Source organism: Numida meleagris, chromosome 3 (assembly GCF_002078875.1).
Source record: "Numida meleagris isolate 19003 breed g44 Domestic line chromosome 3, NumMel1.0, whole genome shotgun sequence".
NCBI classification, from domain to species: Eukaryota; Metazoa; Chordata; class Aves; order Galliformes; family Numididae; genus Numida; species Numida meleagris.
The window spans coordinates 14,344,644-14,360,555 of record NC_034411.1 but is presented as its reverse complement, the minus strand read 5'-3'; the positions used below and the strand labels follow the sequence as shown (position 1 = coordinate 14,360,555).

General features: G+C 39.3%; 2 protein-coding genes across 10 annotated transcripts in view; one reads left to right on the top strand and one right to left on the bottom strand.

The window, feature by feature from the left end:
- LOC110396664 overlaps window positions 1-15,912 on the top strand; it is a 31,002-nt gene that overhangs the window by 4,405 nt on the left and 10,685 nt on the right. For 3 of the 9 annotated variants that reach the window (XR_002437151.1, XR_002437143.1, XR_002437150.1), the window contains 4 exons: window positions 210-301; window positions 2,164-2,316; window positions 8,842-8,955; window positions 10,532-11,927. The gene's annotated coding sequence lies outside the window, so the exon portion shown is untranslated. Of the gene's footprint in view, window positions 1-209; window positions 302-2,163; window positions 2,317-5,375; window positions 7,103-8,292; window positions 8,664-8,841; window positions 8,956-10,531; window positions 11,928-12,305; window positions 12,452-15,693; window positions 15,758-15,912 lie in introns of those variants that run through there. The other 6 variants (XR_002437147.1, XR_002437145.1, XR_002437146.1 and 3 more) reach the window with 4 other exon arrangements.
- Window positions 7,244-15,912, bottom strand: part of HAO1 (hydroxyacid oxidase 1) — a 31,301-nt gene continuing 22,632 nt past the window's right edge. Inside the window, exons 4-8 of the mRNA XM_021392485.1 lie at window positions 13,108-13,283; window positions 11,469-11,560; window positions 8,711-8,869; window positions 8,387-8,456; window positions 7,244-7,754 (exon numbers count right to left, since the gene is read on the bottom strand). Of these exons, the coding sequence (XP_021248160.1) occupies window positions 7,684-7,754; window positions 8,387-8,456; window positions 8,711-8,869; window positions 11,469-11,560; window positions 13,108-13,283 (568 nt within the window). The 3' untranslated portion in view covers window positions 7,244-7,683. The remainder of the gene's footprint in view (window positions 7,755-8,386; window positions 8,457-8,710; window positions 8,870-11,468; window positions 11,561-13,107; window positions 13,284-15,912) is intronic.

The window sequence follows — 15,912 nt, the reverse complement described above, 5'->3', positions numbered from 1 at the left end:
CTTAGAAGCATTATGCTGAGACAAGGGAAATGTCTGTAATTGCATAATTGACCAGTAATTAATTGACAACATATCAAAATTGAGATGAGCTGTTTCTGGCATTTACTATGATGCTGCACCAGAGGATGGCCTACCTATTGCCAGCACTGGAAACAAAACCAAAGAAAATAATAATAAAAAAAATTAATCAGAGCAACATCTTTTTACAGTCAATGAGGCAGTGGGGAAGAGAGTGTTCACCAACTCTGAGTAGAAAAAGAAAGAACTTCTCCTGTAGCCATTTTCTCAAGACATCAGAAAGGTAAGATTGAAAAAAGCTAGCTGGGGAGAAAAGAATACAACTTAAAAGGGCTGTCACCTGAATGAAAAAAAAAAAAAGACATTTACTTCTATGCATCATGTCATACGATATGCAGACAGTCTGCTTTTATAAAAATTTCAAACTCATAGGAAAATGTCAGTCACTGTACTCTTGTAACCATACAAAGCAACAGAGATTGAGATGTAATACTATGTGAGGACTCAGGAAAGAGTATGTTTCTGGATACATATTACTTTTCTTGTATTCATAGCTAAAAAGTTTGTGACAGAGACAATAAAGATTCTCCAACGTAAATTATCCAATGCGTTATGGGGATGATTCAGTCAGAATGAAGGATTTCTTCATGACTCTGCATGGAGAGTGAATGCACTACTGGGTTAGAGAAGTTTACTTAGCAGCCAAAACTGTTGTTCGTCATATAGAACAAAAGATTTGTCAGACTGTCCCTCTGATTCCATCTGTCTCATGAAAACAAAACAGAATATTGGCAGGAAGGTTCAACTTCAAATGCCGTAGCACCAACATCCACCTTCAGTGTTGTGGACCAACATAACAACATATGAAGCACTGCTTTTGGAGCAGCCCTCTTATTTATGAGTGACAATCCATAGGCTAACATGAGAAGATTCTGTTAATGATGTACCATGAGTTCTTAGATTTTCTCTGGCACCATCACATAAGCAGAAAATGAGCTGGGGATGGGATTGTCAGAGATAACTTTCAGGCCTACTGCACAGCTGTGGCAGTCTTCCAAGTTAATAAGCCCATACAATGCAAAGATCAGGAGACTTCATTCTGGTAAAGTATAGTTTATGGGTAGATAGCATAAGAAGTGAAGAAGACAAGAAGTACTTGTTCATATGTTAGTGTGTATGTCACACACTAGAGCTGTTCACACAAGAGCAAGATCTGATATTCGATCTCAACTCTATAACAGGGCAACTTTGCTTGGGAAATAGCAGTATTCAGAAGCTAGTTTGGTAAAGTTTGTACAGCTAAGGACATCGTGGCCTCAGCACAGAACTTGCTGCTTTCCTCCAACAGTCTCAGAATTCCTGATGAAAAGTGACAATCAAGCACTTTGCATGATAATTTCAAGTACCTGATTCAAATATTATGGGCCTAAAGGGATACATAACAAACTTTCAAGTAAACCAATGAAAACTGATGCTTCTTTGGAGGATAGGGAGAGATGAGCCTGTAGGTTCAGATTCTCAGCTGACAGAGATCAGTACAACCCTGCAGATTGCAACAGAGCTATACTAGTTCAAGATTCGGCCCTAAACATTTTAGACAAAGATAGTATCAGCATCTAAACAGATTAAGTGGAATGAATGTTGTAATGGTGGTGGGCTTCTTTATTTACTCAAATGCATGACCCTTGCAGCAAGACTTCCAGAACAGCAATCCCTATCTACCCTGGCCACAGGACAACATTACTGATTTATAGCATAACATGACGTAGGGCAACAGTACTTCAAGGTTTTGCTGGCCTCCTGCTTAATGTCTTCAGGTTGTATGTAGCCTGGGAATCAGCGACTGGGATTCTCTGCCATGGTGTGCTTTGTCTACTTACGCAAAAGGTTGCTGAAGCACCATATGCGACCTATAGCTCATGCCAAATTCCCATCTATGCAGATTCCTTTGTCCCATCTGCCAACTCACTTCAACTTTAATCCTGGGCAGGGGACTACTGAAAACTGAAAGGGTCTCTTACCTTCTGGCCAAATGCCATTCACCAACACCCACGTATATCCACACCTCATTTGGAAGTATTTGCAAGTGGCAAAGACTCTACCCAAAGGTCCTAAGCATCCCTTTCATTACTACTTCCTTGCAAGATCAAAACCAAGGACTCCGCAGCAAAGGCTGGTGCAGACACAGCAGCACTAGGCAGGACACAACAAGATGTAATGCCACAACAAGGCAGAGCTGGAACCCCTGAACCTGCAACCATTGAAAAAGCTACAGTCATCAGGCAGGAAGGAAATGAGGTGAGTTATTGCCATTCTTTATTTGCAGATGTCTTTATTACCAGATATATTGTGTCATTTTCTTAAAACTGTGACCAGGTTCTCTTTTTGTAATACAAATTTCTTTGTTTGTAACTCTTTCAATGACCTTATCAGTGGAGTTTCTTGTATGAAGGACACTTAAAACATTTTTTTTTTTGGCAAGTTCCCAGGTAAAAATGTATGCTTGTCGAGGGGTATTGTCTTATACCAAATTCAGTACTTTTTGCTACTCTTAATCACCTGATGGCTATAGATGTATAGCTTTGGAGTCAGCAATAACTTAGACTGAACTTACAATAGAGACTCCACTTACACTACAGACTCTGAGGAGAGCTCGGGTATGTGAGATGCTGCTGCTGGTCACATTCCCATTCACAGACATCATTCAGATCTCACCTGTTATGAAGATTATCTCATATCCATGGCAGAATTCTGGGTCCAGTAAAAATACATGCTGAATTAATTTGCTAGCCTCACCAAACAGAAAAGTATATCCTGAATTTGTACAAAAGTTAACTTTCCACCACACTGGCTTACTGTAGGATTCTTGCACCTCTCTTTGTAGACTCAATGGCCAATCTCGAAAAATGGACAAATCTCACGTGAAATGAGCTTAAACATAAATACCTAGTCTGTGGAACCCTTGTAATGAGGAAAACACGTTTTATATCCATTATGATTCTTCCTAACAGGAAACTTCAACATACAGTACACAGAACTGAAGATGTTAGCATACTGAGGGGCCTGGGGAGAATCCAAGAAAATCACATTATTCTATTGATTTATAGATAACAAGGAAGAAATATTAAGTCCACTGCAAAGCCACCACAGCCAGAGTTTGTCTGGCTAACTGGCAGAGTATTAGATATGGTCCCAGTTTCCTGAATGCCACCTCTCACAAAGAAAAGCACAGAGGTTAAGAGCTCTTCTGTGACTCAGGTCTATCACTGATCCGCAGAACATCTTTGGAACTTTGCCACGATTGCTGGGTATTGGCAATATGTAATGTCCACCTTAGAGTAGTCTGCCTTAGGGAGAAAGCATGGTTCATAATTAAGGTGGTGAAAATGACATTAAAAGAACTTGGTTCAGTCCTGTGACTGGATGTTGGCAAAATTTGTTAGTCTCTTTATAAAACAGAAATAAAAGCATTCTCTTCCCATGTCTGTTAATTCACACTTCAGACGCTGCTGTGTAGAGACTACTGCTGGCATAAAAGCATCTTTGCAGTCCACAGTGATATCTTGACCTTGACTAGAACTTACAGCTGCTGCTGTTATTATTTCATTGCAAATATTAATCATTGTCAAGCTTATTATATGCTTTCCCCTTGCCTGAACAAACCATCTGTATGTATCTACCAGCCTCACATACCATAAAGGTGCAAGTACAATGGATTACTTAATGAAGTTAACTCCATGAACACCCAACAGAATTGTTACAGAGATGTAATGATGGTCTCAGGGTTGTTCCTTTCAGGGTGCTCCCAGGCACAATTCACTCTGCTCATCTGAAATAATGACTTAGGAGCTGAAAACTGTGAAAAAGAAATCAGATCTTTGAGGTTTGGCTAGGACAGCCTCTTGCTGCCCCTTCAAGAACTCCAGAGCCTTGGAGAAACACGAGGCTGACTCTCCAGGGCAGTCTTATACTGACACATAACCAACATACCTATCCAAAGGAAGAAGCTGAATGACAACCCAAAAGCATTTTGCATCTGGAGGACACGTTCTCCAAGCAGAAAAACATCTTATGAATGTAACATATGTGGTGCTCTCCCTCTGTTTGGCAAGAGATAAGAAAAACAGAAGCAAGGCAAAATTAAAACAAAATGAAGCATATAGGCATCGTGAAACAATTATAGTACTGTGTCTCATTAGTATCTAAATTTGGGATTGGCAGTCTTGTTTTAAAAACAGTTTTGTTCAACACTCAGTGATAGAATTTAAAAGCTGACATCTTGCTATACTGTGGGCCACAGTCACAGCTGGTGTAAATCAGTGTGAGCTAATGAAGTCAATGGAGCTTCTCTGATTTACACTAGCTGAGGTTATGGCTCAATAACATTAGACTTGCTTTCTAGGAGTGTTCAAGGAAGCCAACTTCTGTGTGTCCTGTGATGAAGTGGTTATTTATAATGGTCTTCAGTGTGGTTTGGAGCCCAATTTCCACATCAAAAGTAGCTTTATAAGAGATATCCTTACAGTGAGGTTCAGTGCAAAATCATGACTTCAGAGGCCAGCTTTCCTCGTGCTCTCAGTATTTGATTTCAGCCTGAAAACTATTTGAGAGGCCAAGAAAAGCAGCGCCATTCCTGCCTACTTCCCCAGCTCCGCTTCATCTTTGAGTCGCCTGCATAACCAACAAGACCCAACCTACACTGCCCGTTTATCAAACCAAGTTACTCTAAGTATCTGTTTATTTATGCTCAAAAATTCTCAGCAAGACAGACAAGTTCCATCCTTAACCTGAAAAATTGAGGATGGAGGTGGAGTTCTTACCAGTCCCAGAGCAATTTGTTTGACTTGGCCATGGGTAAAAAGCAAAATACAATAACGTGTCCCGGAGTTACAGCAAGAGGCGGAGGTCACAAGAAAACAGATCATGTCTTTCACAGCTCTGCAGCTCAAGTGAACTGAATTACGACTCCTATTATTTACCTAGTGGATTCCCCACCCTGTGCGCAGGCTCCAAATGTTCAAAAAGCAGCAGGTCTCTACTTCAAAGAACTGACAGGCTAAGCGAGGGTGTAAGATCTATCCCAAAGCTACACTAATCTCCTTTCCTTTATATCTGAAAGGTGAGATGGTCTCACAATCCTCAGCTGAGTTCCACCATCTTCTGCTCACCAGAATTTCATGCCTCAGTCCTGTACTTCTATCTTTCAGCACTCTCCTATGCTGTACATAACTGCCCATCCTTTGCAGCAAGTATGTTCCCAACATACTCAAATCTCTCCTCCAAATACACACCTACCCATTTGTTGCAGCTCAGGATCTTCTGCAGAAGAATGGTTTGTTTGTTTGTTTTTGTCTTAGGAAGGCCCGGCTCCTAGCATGTCTGGCTTTGATATGCTCCACCAGATCTTCAGAAAACGTCACAGGTTCTTTCACTGACCTTGCCACTTTGACACAGACTGTCTTCAAGTTGCTGGGAATGGGTCTCTGCAGTCCACACCAGAGCTGAAGCCTCCCTTCATCTTCACACTTGTATCTACATACCCCTCTTTCTGGAGGTTGTGAGAATGTCTTTGAGGATAACCTAAGCAATATAACTAAAGAAAATAATAAGCCTGTAGGAGGCATAGAAGCAGAGCAGAACAGCTGGTATATTTTGTATTTATGATGCTGTAGTATGTCTGGCTACCTCTATGTCTAACAATGAACACACCATCTTGCTTAACTGTAAAATTATTTTCTGACTTTACCTTTGCTCTCAGCCACAGATACCAAAAGAAAATATCTAGCATGCTTTATTCCCAGCTCTAGGTGAAGGTACTGTGAGCTAGAGTTTTACTTAGATTGAGCATTGTTCAGAATGGCTGAGACTCATTGATCTTCCTCAACTTCTATTATGAAATAAATAATTAAAACAAACTATGTTTTGTTAACCATTTCAAGAAGCAATTGTATTTGGCTGTCTCCAAATCTAGTAAAATTCTCTTGACTGAAGTATATATACTTTTTTTTTTTTAAACAGACAAATTAATTTCATTTCTGTCAACTTTGTCTCACAGCCTTTCAGCATTTGGCTCTGGTTTTGTCTTTTAATGTATGTATATTCTTACTAGGGTTGAAAGGGAAGACAGTCAGGCAATTCTCAGATAACAAGCTGCAAAGAACAAATATAAGCCCGTTTGCCCAAAGGAACTAGAAATAGTTAATTATGCACAAATAACAAAATCAGTTTCCTCACCAGCAGAATTTATCCTGGACCACGGAGTTACAGAACTTTCCTTGAATTTGGTTGGGGCTAAGACAGGAAACTGCATCTTCTAAACTTTAGAAATGGATCTTAAACATGTAAACATAAGATATTATCCCCTATCTTCTAAGTAACATTTATATTATCTAAAATAAACAGTCTTTCTGAAGTTAGTCTGTAATTGACATCTGACACAGTCCACATTGCAACAGATATGATAAGTGCAGTAAACAGTAGAAATTATGCTTCTCTATGCTCTGAGAAACATTCATATTTCCTTACACAGATAAACTTTATTTTGTTGCTATGCAACCCTCACACAACACACTACAATCCACTGTAAATAAGAGTACAAATTCTACAACTGAAGGGCAAGCATGTGGCCTTTTGGGTTTTCTCCCCATTTTGAGCTCCAGCCCTAGCTTTATTTCACACAGTAATATTCCATCATTTATGACAAAACTGCCTCTAAAACTCCATGCAGGATATTTCAAATAGAGCAAAAAGGATGAATCAGAATGCACAAGTTCTCCTGACACTGATGGGAAACAAATGGTACAGACAGTGATATCAGTGACAGTGGAACAGTGTAATGGTGGCTTTAAAAAAAAAAATTCCAGAACAAAATTTTCAAAACCTTTCTGCAATACTGATGCAGGATGCTACGGATTTATCCAATAAATAATCTAAAATACTGTAAACAATTGAGTCCAGATTAAAAACAATACTTAGGGCTCCAGCTGGGTATAGTCAGCATGGCTTGGTGAAGGCAACAGAACTACCAGGATTTGCACAAGCCAAGGATCTGATGTGAATCTGATTCACAAGCACAATGGCTGTCTGACTGCAAAGGGCTTTGAGTCACTTAACTTCTCCAGTTTCACTTTGCTGTTCAGTTCTTTACAACTAAGAATTCTCCGAGTCTCTACAGCCTACATGATACAAGTCCACATACTTACAAAGGAATAGCAGCACATCGTTATTAGAGAGAAGAAATTATATTCATAAGAAAGCAAGATTTAATTTCTGATCTACAGTGCAGTTTCTCTAATCAGTGAGAAAAGTATCTTTTACATTTGAAATTTCTACATTTTGATAGCCGTTTGCCATCAGAACATTTTCCTTAATGGTTCCATTTTCAGCAATAAATTTATTTACAGGTTTGTAAGTTAGTATCAGCATTTACTGCAAAACACCTTCAAGTTTCTGTGTTGGTCTTGTATAGTATCTTCCCATAAGAGCCTAGCAGAATAGAAACACCTGTAAAACTTGAGGCAAGTACTTTCTTCAACAAGCGGCCGCTTACAGAAGACTCCTCCTCAGTCAGGATTGCAGGATGAGGCCCAAAGAGCAAACAGAGTTGCTTTTTATCTGGCATACTTTCTATGCAACAGGCAAACGGAGAGGGGATCATCTTCAGACCTAAATCTTGGAAAGCAGTACTTCATGTCTTCGTATCAGCGTCCTGCCAATTTCTTTTACAGTCCGGCATCCTAGAGGACAAGTTACAAAGAGTCATAGAATTACAGAATCCTTAAAGTTGGAAGGGACATTTTAAGGTCGTCTAATCCAACTGCCTTGCAATAAACAGGGACATCCACAGCTCCATCAGTTGCTCAGAGCACCATCCAACCTGGCCTTGAATGTTTCCAGGGATGGGGCTTCCACCACCTCTCTGGGCAACCTGTTCCAGTGCTGCACCACCTTCAATGTAAAAGACTTTTTCCTTATATCCAACACATATCAGTCAAAATCTCCACTTGCCGTACCCTATTAAGCTTCTTCTTTTCCTTTTTCATAGAAAACTATATCCAGTCAGATGTAATCCATCCCTTAGTGACTGAGGATTTGCCATCACTTTCCTATAGATTTATGGCCCTTCTTGCAAAAAATAATAATTTTTTTACTCTCCCTTTACATATACATAGGTAGATATCCTATATATAAGATGAGACTAACACCAGTTTCTTTTTTCATCTCTCTGCAGCTTAACCTGTTTATACTGCAAACATTTATATCTCCCTTTTATAGGTTACTATGGTGCCTTGCACAGAAAGACGTGAAAGAATGTGACAAAATGTGAGGCAGAGGTGGTTCTTACTGAGAAGAAACATTGATGTCTCACCTGTCAGTGCCATTGCCAGTCGAAACTCTTCCTTCAGTATTTGGAGAACTTCTTTAGCTCCTTCTTCACCCTAAGCAATTAGGAGGCAATGTGCATTGTTATGTGTACTTATAGCTTGTCTATAGATACAAATACATATCAAGAAAGTTTCACAGACAACTCTGACTCCTAAGTATCGGCCAGCAAATTTTAGATTATTATACGATCTGGATACAAGCACATGTTCCCATACACTATCTCACACATACACGTGAATACACTAAGCCTAAAAAGCTAGCACAGGTATCTAAGGACATACTTTTGCAATTTTTTTCTTTTACTTACTTGATAAACCAAGCCCCAGATGAGAGGCCTTCCGATGAACACAGCTTTGGCACCCAGAGCTAGCGCTTTGAGTATGTCAGTGCCTTTCCTTATGCCACCATCTAGGAATACCTCCACCTTCCCCTCCACAGCCTCAACAATTTCAGGCAAGACATCAATCTAGAAGAGCGAAATCAGAAATACAGCTTCCGTGACCTTATTTATTTTCTGAATGAATTACGTACAGGATTCAAGCTTCAAAAAAGGTAAGTGAGCAATTACTTGTCTAATTGTATGCATACATAAAGCTTTGTGTTCAAAAACTGAAGTGACTTAGCATGTTAGCAGATATATACACAGGTCAAATTTATTTGGACTGCCACATAAATAAAATGAGAATCAGCAGGGTCACATAAAATGTCCATCTAATTCCATGGCACGCATCCAACACAAGCCAGTACCAGCTACTAGGAGGAATGTAAGAAGTAGCAGGCAGAGGAGACCCTGTGCCTTGATATTATTTCCCTAACATTCAGCGTTCAGTAGATTGTGGATGAAACTCAGTCACTGACTTTTTAAATAGCCATCCTCATTTTCTTGCTTAAATTCTCTATTCATTAATAACAAGGACCAGCTAGCATCAAGGAGCACAAAGGCAGGCAATTTTTCTAAAGACAATGAGTAAGAGATCTGTCATGAGGAACTTACTCTTTGAGTTGTCAGAAAAATAAAAACATTTCTCTGTTTGAAAATGCATCGACCTCAGGAAGAGCTGTACAGGAAACTTATTTATCTAAGAAAAATTCAACATTCTCTGAGTTTTGAACAAGGAGAGAAACATTTTCTTCTTCTGCACATATATACTGCTCTTGCTGATTTCTACTTACTACCTGCACTAGCAGTAAAAGCAAAGATAAATGGACATTTAATGTTCCTAAGGTACAGGAAAGTAACTAGGGAATTAACTAAAACATCAACACCATGCTAGAAGTCCCAAGAAGAGATAAGCCTCCTGAATTCAAGGCTCAAGCATTAATGACATAGCAACTGTTCCTATAACGTACATACAGTTCCTATTCATGAATATCAGGAAAGACACAAGACTAGAAGCCAAGTACTAAGGAGACTGGAAACGGTGTGTGGTAGTAAAACAAAAGGCACACCAATTCATGTCTTTCAAACATGGATGCAATTCATTTCCTTTCTACTGGATAAAAAGTGACTAGGAGATCGGGGGAAAAAAAAACTTGAAAGCACAGTTTGTTTTTAGATTTGGATTAAAATTTTCTTGAAGTTTGGCACTGGCTGTGATTTTTTCCCCTCCCTTTGGTTTTGCTCTCCTGCCAAACATATTTTGGATCTATTTCCACATACAGAGACTACTTTCTACATCCTGACAATCTGTATCAACATTGAAGTGCTATAATAACTAAAGTATGATGCAAACCATAATTAAAACATAGATTTCCTCAATGTGTAACTAGACACTAGAAATATTAACCAGCTTGAGTTCAGCTCACATTCTGAAAAGCCATGAAATTATGCTTCAAAAACAGAAACACTTCACATGATCCAATACAGATATTCTCAATATGAAAACTGTGTTTTGAAATACAGTTTTCTTTGTAAGATGAAATGTAGAGAACACTCTGGCTTTGATAGTGTCGTTTCCTCTACACAGTGATGCTGCAAAGAAATAACTCAAAAAAGTAGTTCACAAGTTTAATTTCTGGTCTACTTCAATTGTAAAAAATAATAATTCCTATTTTTTAGGTTTCAAAATGTTTTTGTTTTTTTTTTTAACATCCTCATATATTCTTCCTGTTGAATTACTTCACACAGACTTGCACAAGATTTTCCAATACTCTTGGTGAAACTGAAGCATACATTCTCTGCAGAAGACAAGAAGAAGAGGACAGAAGTAGAAGAATGATTGATTTCAGAAGCTTGAGGCACCCACGCTCTGTAGAAAGAATCAGTGGGTTCACTTGAAGACTTCTAGAAATCAGCAGGTGAATGGAATTGACTGGGGAAATCCTCAGTTGTCCCTAAGAAGCAGAGAGCAGAAGAGCTCCAGAGGAAGGGGTGACACACCAGTGGGCCTGTCGAGCTGACCGGAGACTGAGCGGAGTTGCTAAATCTTTGCATCAAAACATCCTGCAGCAGAAAAGGGCTTACCTGTCTCCTTCTCCAACCAGAAAGTTCTCATGGAAAACCAGAGGATTTTCAACAATGGTGCATTAAGAATATTGAAACAGTCACAACAGGGCTCTGATTCTCCTCCCCTTCATTCTTTTTACTTGTGCAGCTTTATCATTCCAAATGAGGAAGGGTGAGTGATGGCTAGAGTCTGGGGGGGTTTACTTCAGACTGAACACACACTTTTTCATTTTCCTTTCCTTTTTTTTCCCCCCCCACCAGTTGAGAACTTCTCAAATCCCTTTTTACCTTTGGAAAGTCACAGGGAAGCATGACAAGGAAAAGGAAAAAGTTGTAATTTAATCACCCTGTACTTTTTCCAAAGGCGAAAAGGTTTGAAAGGAGAAAAGGGGAGAGAATTTAATTCTACCTTTAGCTTTTCTGTAACTCTAATTTTTTCAGAAGTCTCTGGAAAATACTAAAAGTGAAAACAACCGTAGTAGGAGAGAGACTGCTTCTCAAGGATTAAGGTACACAACACGTATTTACAGGTTTTCCCTCTAGCTACCATGTATTCAGTGGAAGGAAGGAAAATGCCAAAGGCAGAAAGAACTTGGTAATTATTGGCACCACTACTTACAGTTGCTGGAACTCCATCAAGCTGTCGTGCTCCATGATTTGACACCAGTATACCATCTACCCCAAGCTTTACAGCTTCTTTAGCATCATCGGCTGAAAATACATTTTAAAAAATTACTTCCAGAACTAGGAGCTCAACATCACGATGTGGGAAATTATGGCATCATTAAAAATAAAAAAAAATCACTGCAAGCTACTGAGAAGCCACTTTGGGCTTCATCATTCCAAAGGCTCATCTCAACACAGAACAACAGTTCCACCTTTAAGCAATAAGACTAGGAAGGTCACTTGAAATGTTGGAACAAAACATTTTATCACGTTGGACTAACAGCCACTTGGGTGGCTAGCCATTTTTTTCCCCCTCTATCCTGCAACACTTCACTGAATTCTTTTGCTGACTTTTTTCCCCTCAATGCCAGTTATCGATAAGATTGTAGTAATAAACCATAGTTAATTAAAACATTTTGCTGTGTTCAGTGCTCATTTGACAGAATGGAAATCCTGCCTTCCTTTAAATAGTGCATAACTCAGATTAAAGTTAGGGTTTACAAGCACAATGAGCTGTCCTTCCTGACTGTATATATACCTGTATATATATTCCTGACTCTATAACTGATGTTATACCAACATCTCAACCTGAAAATTTTAAGTGTTTATTGGGGACTTTTGGGTGTGCCGTTGTTTTTGTTTTGGCTTTGCTCCTGTGTTTTGTTGTTGTTTTTTCCATTTGTGTGGAATCTAAGATCTCCTAGGGCCCAACACTTCTGCTGTTTTTATCTTCACACACTTGCATTTTTGTAGATAGACAGCACTGAAGTGAAATGGTTCTTTTTCATAGATCTCCCAGATGAGATCATGGGCTAAAGAACTCACAGCACAGGACAAGGAAAAAGGGACACAAACAGCTGCTTAGCCCAGCAAACAATATGGCACGGCAGAGTGTACAGACTACAGGACTCCAATCCCTGCCCACTGAACCTGAAGGTAAACACATCCTATAGCCCAGCCATACAAACCACCTGAAAACTCTAGATACTTATTAAAGCAGCATCTTCATTGTCTTGGCTATTTGGCTCATGTGTATTCCTGCGCTCTCTGCAGTTCCATCAAAACCAGTAAAAAGTACATCCAGGCCTGATGGATGTACCACAAACCTTGTCCTGTACCTTCAACCAGCAAAATCCCCTTCTTCAATTTTTCCCCAGATGGGAAAATAATAACATCCAGGTTCTGCTGGAAGAAAAACTTGTCTGCTTCAAATACTGCCTTCCACAAAGATGAGCTTGTATACAGAGGCAGCACAGTAATCACCCTCACCAGTTCACATTGCACTGAACCTAGCCAAAACAAATGGACATGTGGTGATGTCTGTAACCTTCCACATCCCAATCATGTACAAGGAAGAAGGTTTTTTCCTTTGATTGTTTTGAACTCTGTTTTGGCAAATCTTCCCTACTTAGCACAGTATACAAATATGAATGTACATCCCATTATATTTAATGTCAGCAAAACAGATGCTTGCTATTGAAATGTAGCACAATTCTACAGAAAATTCAGCAGCACAAGCACTTTTTCTTCCCCGTTGCCTCTACAAAAAGGGATGCCTTGTCCTCTCCATGGAAAACAACAGAACAACACACCTCTTAGGATTCCTTTCGCAACAATGGGCAGTGATGTCAGCCCTCGAAGCCATTTGATGTCCTCCCAGTTGACACTTGCATCAATTGCCTCAGCTACATAGACCGCCAGGCCGCTGTTTTCCCCGAAGTCTCTCCCTGAGGAGAAGGCCAAGTTGTTGCTTGAAAAATTTTTTAGTCTAAAATGACAAAAAGCATAAAAATAGTCCGTGAAATATTCATTGGAGTCATAAAATATCAGTCCTTAGTGCCAGCATTCAACATGTCTGCATTAAACCTGTATTGTAGGGTAAAAAAGCCTTCAGAATCCTTCGAAATCAAAACCTCTGTCTTGTTAAATATTAGATAACTTTGTTGCAAACTTCTCGGGCCCAAAGCAACCCTCCTAATGCTTTCAAAGGAAATAAGATAAAGTCTAAAATCTGAAGGTTCAGCATCAAATCTACACCAAAAATGGAAATTTTCTCTTTGGGTTTAATTTAGGGTTTACGTTCAACCATCCATCCTGCCACATACGTCCTCTGTGACTTTAGGCAGCATCTGCCTACTCCTTTTGCCCGTTTCCCATCATAGAATAGAAGCAACAGCATTTTCAGGAGCACCATGAGGATAAACGCAGCAGAGACTGTGGGCCATTCAGAGCCTTGAAGGGTAGAGGCTGTGCATACTGAGGGAATATCAATTGCTCATAACATAATTCAGGTCCCACCAAAGTCAAAAGGTGCACCTCTACTTTCCAGTATCTGTAGCAAAAACCCCCTTGGCTTTCATGCAGCAAGTATTTTCCTTGCTTTTATTCTTCATCCAGGGAATTCAACTATTGGAGTAAATAGAGGACTGTGTAAATGGGAGAGGAAAAGAGAAATTTTTTAAAACTTTATTAATTAGATGGATCTGCATGAAATCTTGCAAAGAAACCAGAATTTTCATCTGACTGACAAGCCCAAGATCCAGGCAATAGTTCATGTGTACAGTTCATCTTTTTTGTACGTTTGCCTACAAAATGTAGGGGGGAAAATGGCTGTATGAAAACACTAGCTATTATTTGTTCATTAGAACCAAATCAATCTCACAAGTTCTAGGAACTGAATGGCAAACACCAGCCCCTGCACCAGAACTCAGCCTTAGCAGACAAAGCAGGAGAGGAGGAAATGTGGGCATACAGAGAAAGAGAGGCTGTGTTTATGTTAGAAAGCTGAAACAGCCCAAGTGCTCTCAAGCACCAAATCAGCATAGGTGATACCAGTACAACCCAGAACACCTATGCCCCACACCATGTTGATAGCTCTGTACTTTGGAAATTGCGTGTCTATTCATGTTGTGCTATTTTATACTCATATTCCACATTTTGGGAACACACAGTATTTTTGCACGGAAACTGGCTAGTTTCACTGCTGATTTCATGCCTGTAACAAGCAACATTTCACTCGGGTTTTCTGTTCAGCTCCAACCAAAGAAGAAAATGAGAGCGGAGCAGGCTCTCAGCAAGATCCAGCTTTTCAGCTGTTGGTTTGTGGAGGGTGGGGTACCCAGAGAAAAACAGAACCATGGATAAGATTATATAAATAACCGTTGTTTTTCTTGGACTGTGAAATGCGGGTCAACACTTGAATGAATGTTGCCTTACATACATTTTGGAGCACAATGGCACCTTGTTGTTGCTTTGAAACTTTGTTGAAAATCTGAAGCCAAGAAAAAGTTATCAAGTAACTGAGCAGAGCCCCACACTACCCAGTTTCACCACTAACTCTGCAACAAAACACTGAGTGTCACTCTGAAATCTGAAGGAATTTGTACCTTTAAAGATTACTCCAACTTCATATTATTCCATATGGTTCACTCAAACAAAACCTTGTTACTGTTAGGTCAAGTGGGGTCAAAATGTTTCAGAAATGCGCTATTGCTTTTCTCAAATATTTTTGGGTTATTTGACTCTCATCCAGAAACTGTATAACCCCAGGTCTTAAAATGACACTGCCCCTAAAAAAAAAGCTATTAAAAGCAATTCTCCTTGGATAAAATGACAATGTGCATCAATAATGCTTTGTTAGTTACGAATCTATAGCAGGATTAATATATAGGGCAGATGCATAAGCAGTGCATTACTTTTTAATGCCAGGTTTGTCGAGGATTTTTTGTATGTTGGTGCTTTCCTCATAAGATGGTACCTTTAATACAGAAATCATTGACAGAGCACCCTTAACACTGCTTATCTTCACCATTTCATCTATTATCTTCAAGTACTGGTATATGGGGCAGGGTACATGGCACTTTGTGGTTGTACAGTCCCATTTTGTACCTTTGAAATGAAAATTATGAAAATGAAGGAACTTAGGATTTAACTTTATATTTCTTGCTACATTTTTAAAATGTATTTTGTAGTTCTTGCTATATTTCATGCTACTTGTGGTATGTACACAGCATAATATTACAGTTGTGGGAGACAGTGGAAGAACACTTCAGATTCATCAATAATATCCAAAACTAGCTCTCAACTAGAACTCAAACCAAAGTTAATCCACTTCAAAATATGTTCAACTATCCTTTTTCTTTTTTTTTTTTTAATTTCAATTTTGTTTTCATTTACAGATTCTGAATGAGGGCAGTAGTCTTAACGTATACCATGACTGACTGTGGCTAGTCTCAGGTCCTTGTAAGTACAAGATTCTTAGCTCCATTTTGCAAACTCAAAAATCCTGCATATCCCATTCACCCTTTTACTGTTCCAGCTGAACTGGCTGCTAACACTGTGCCAGCACTGCAGTAAGCATTAATCTGGGTGGTCTTACAGCGTATCAATTCATGTTT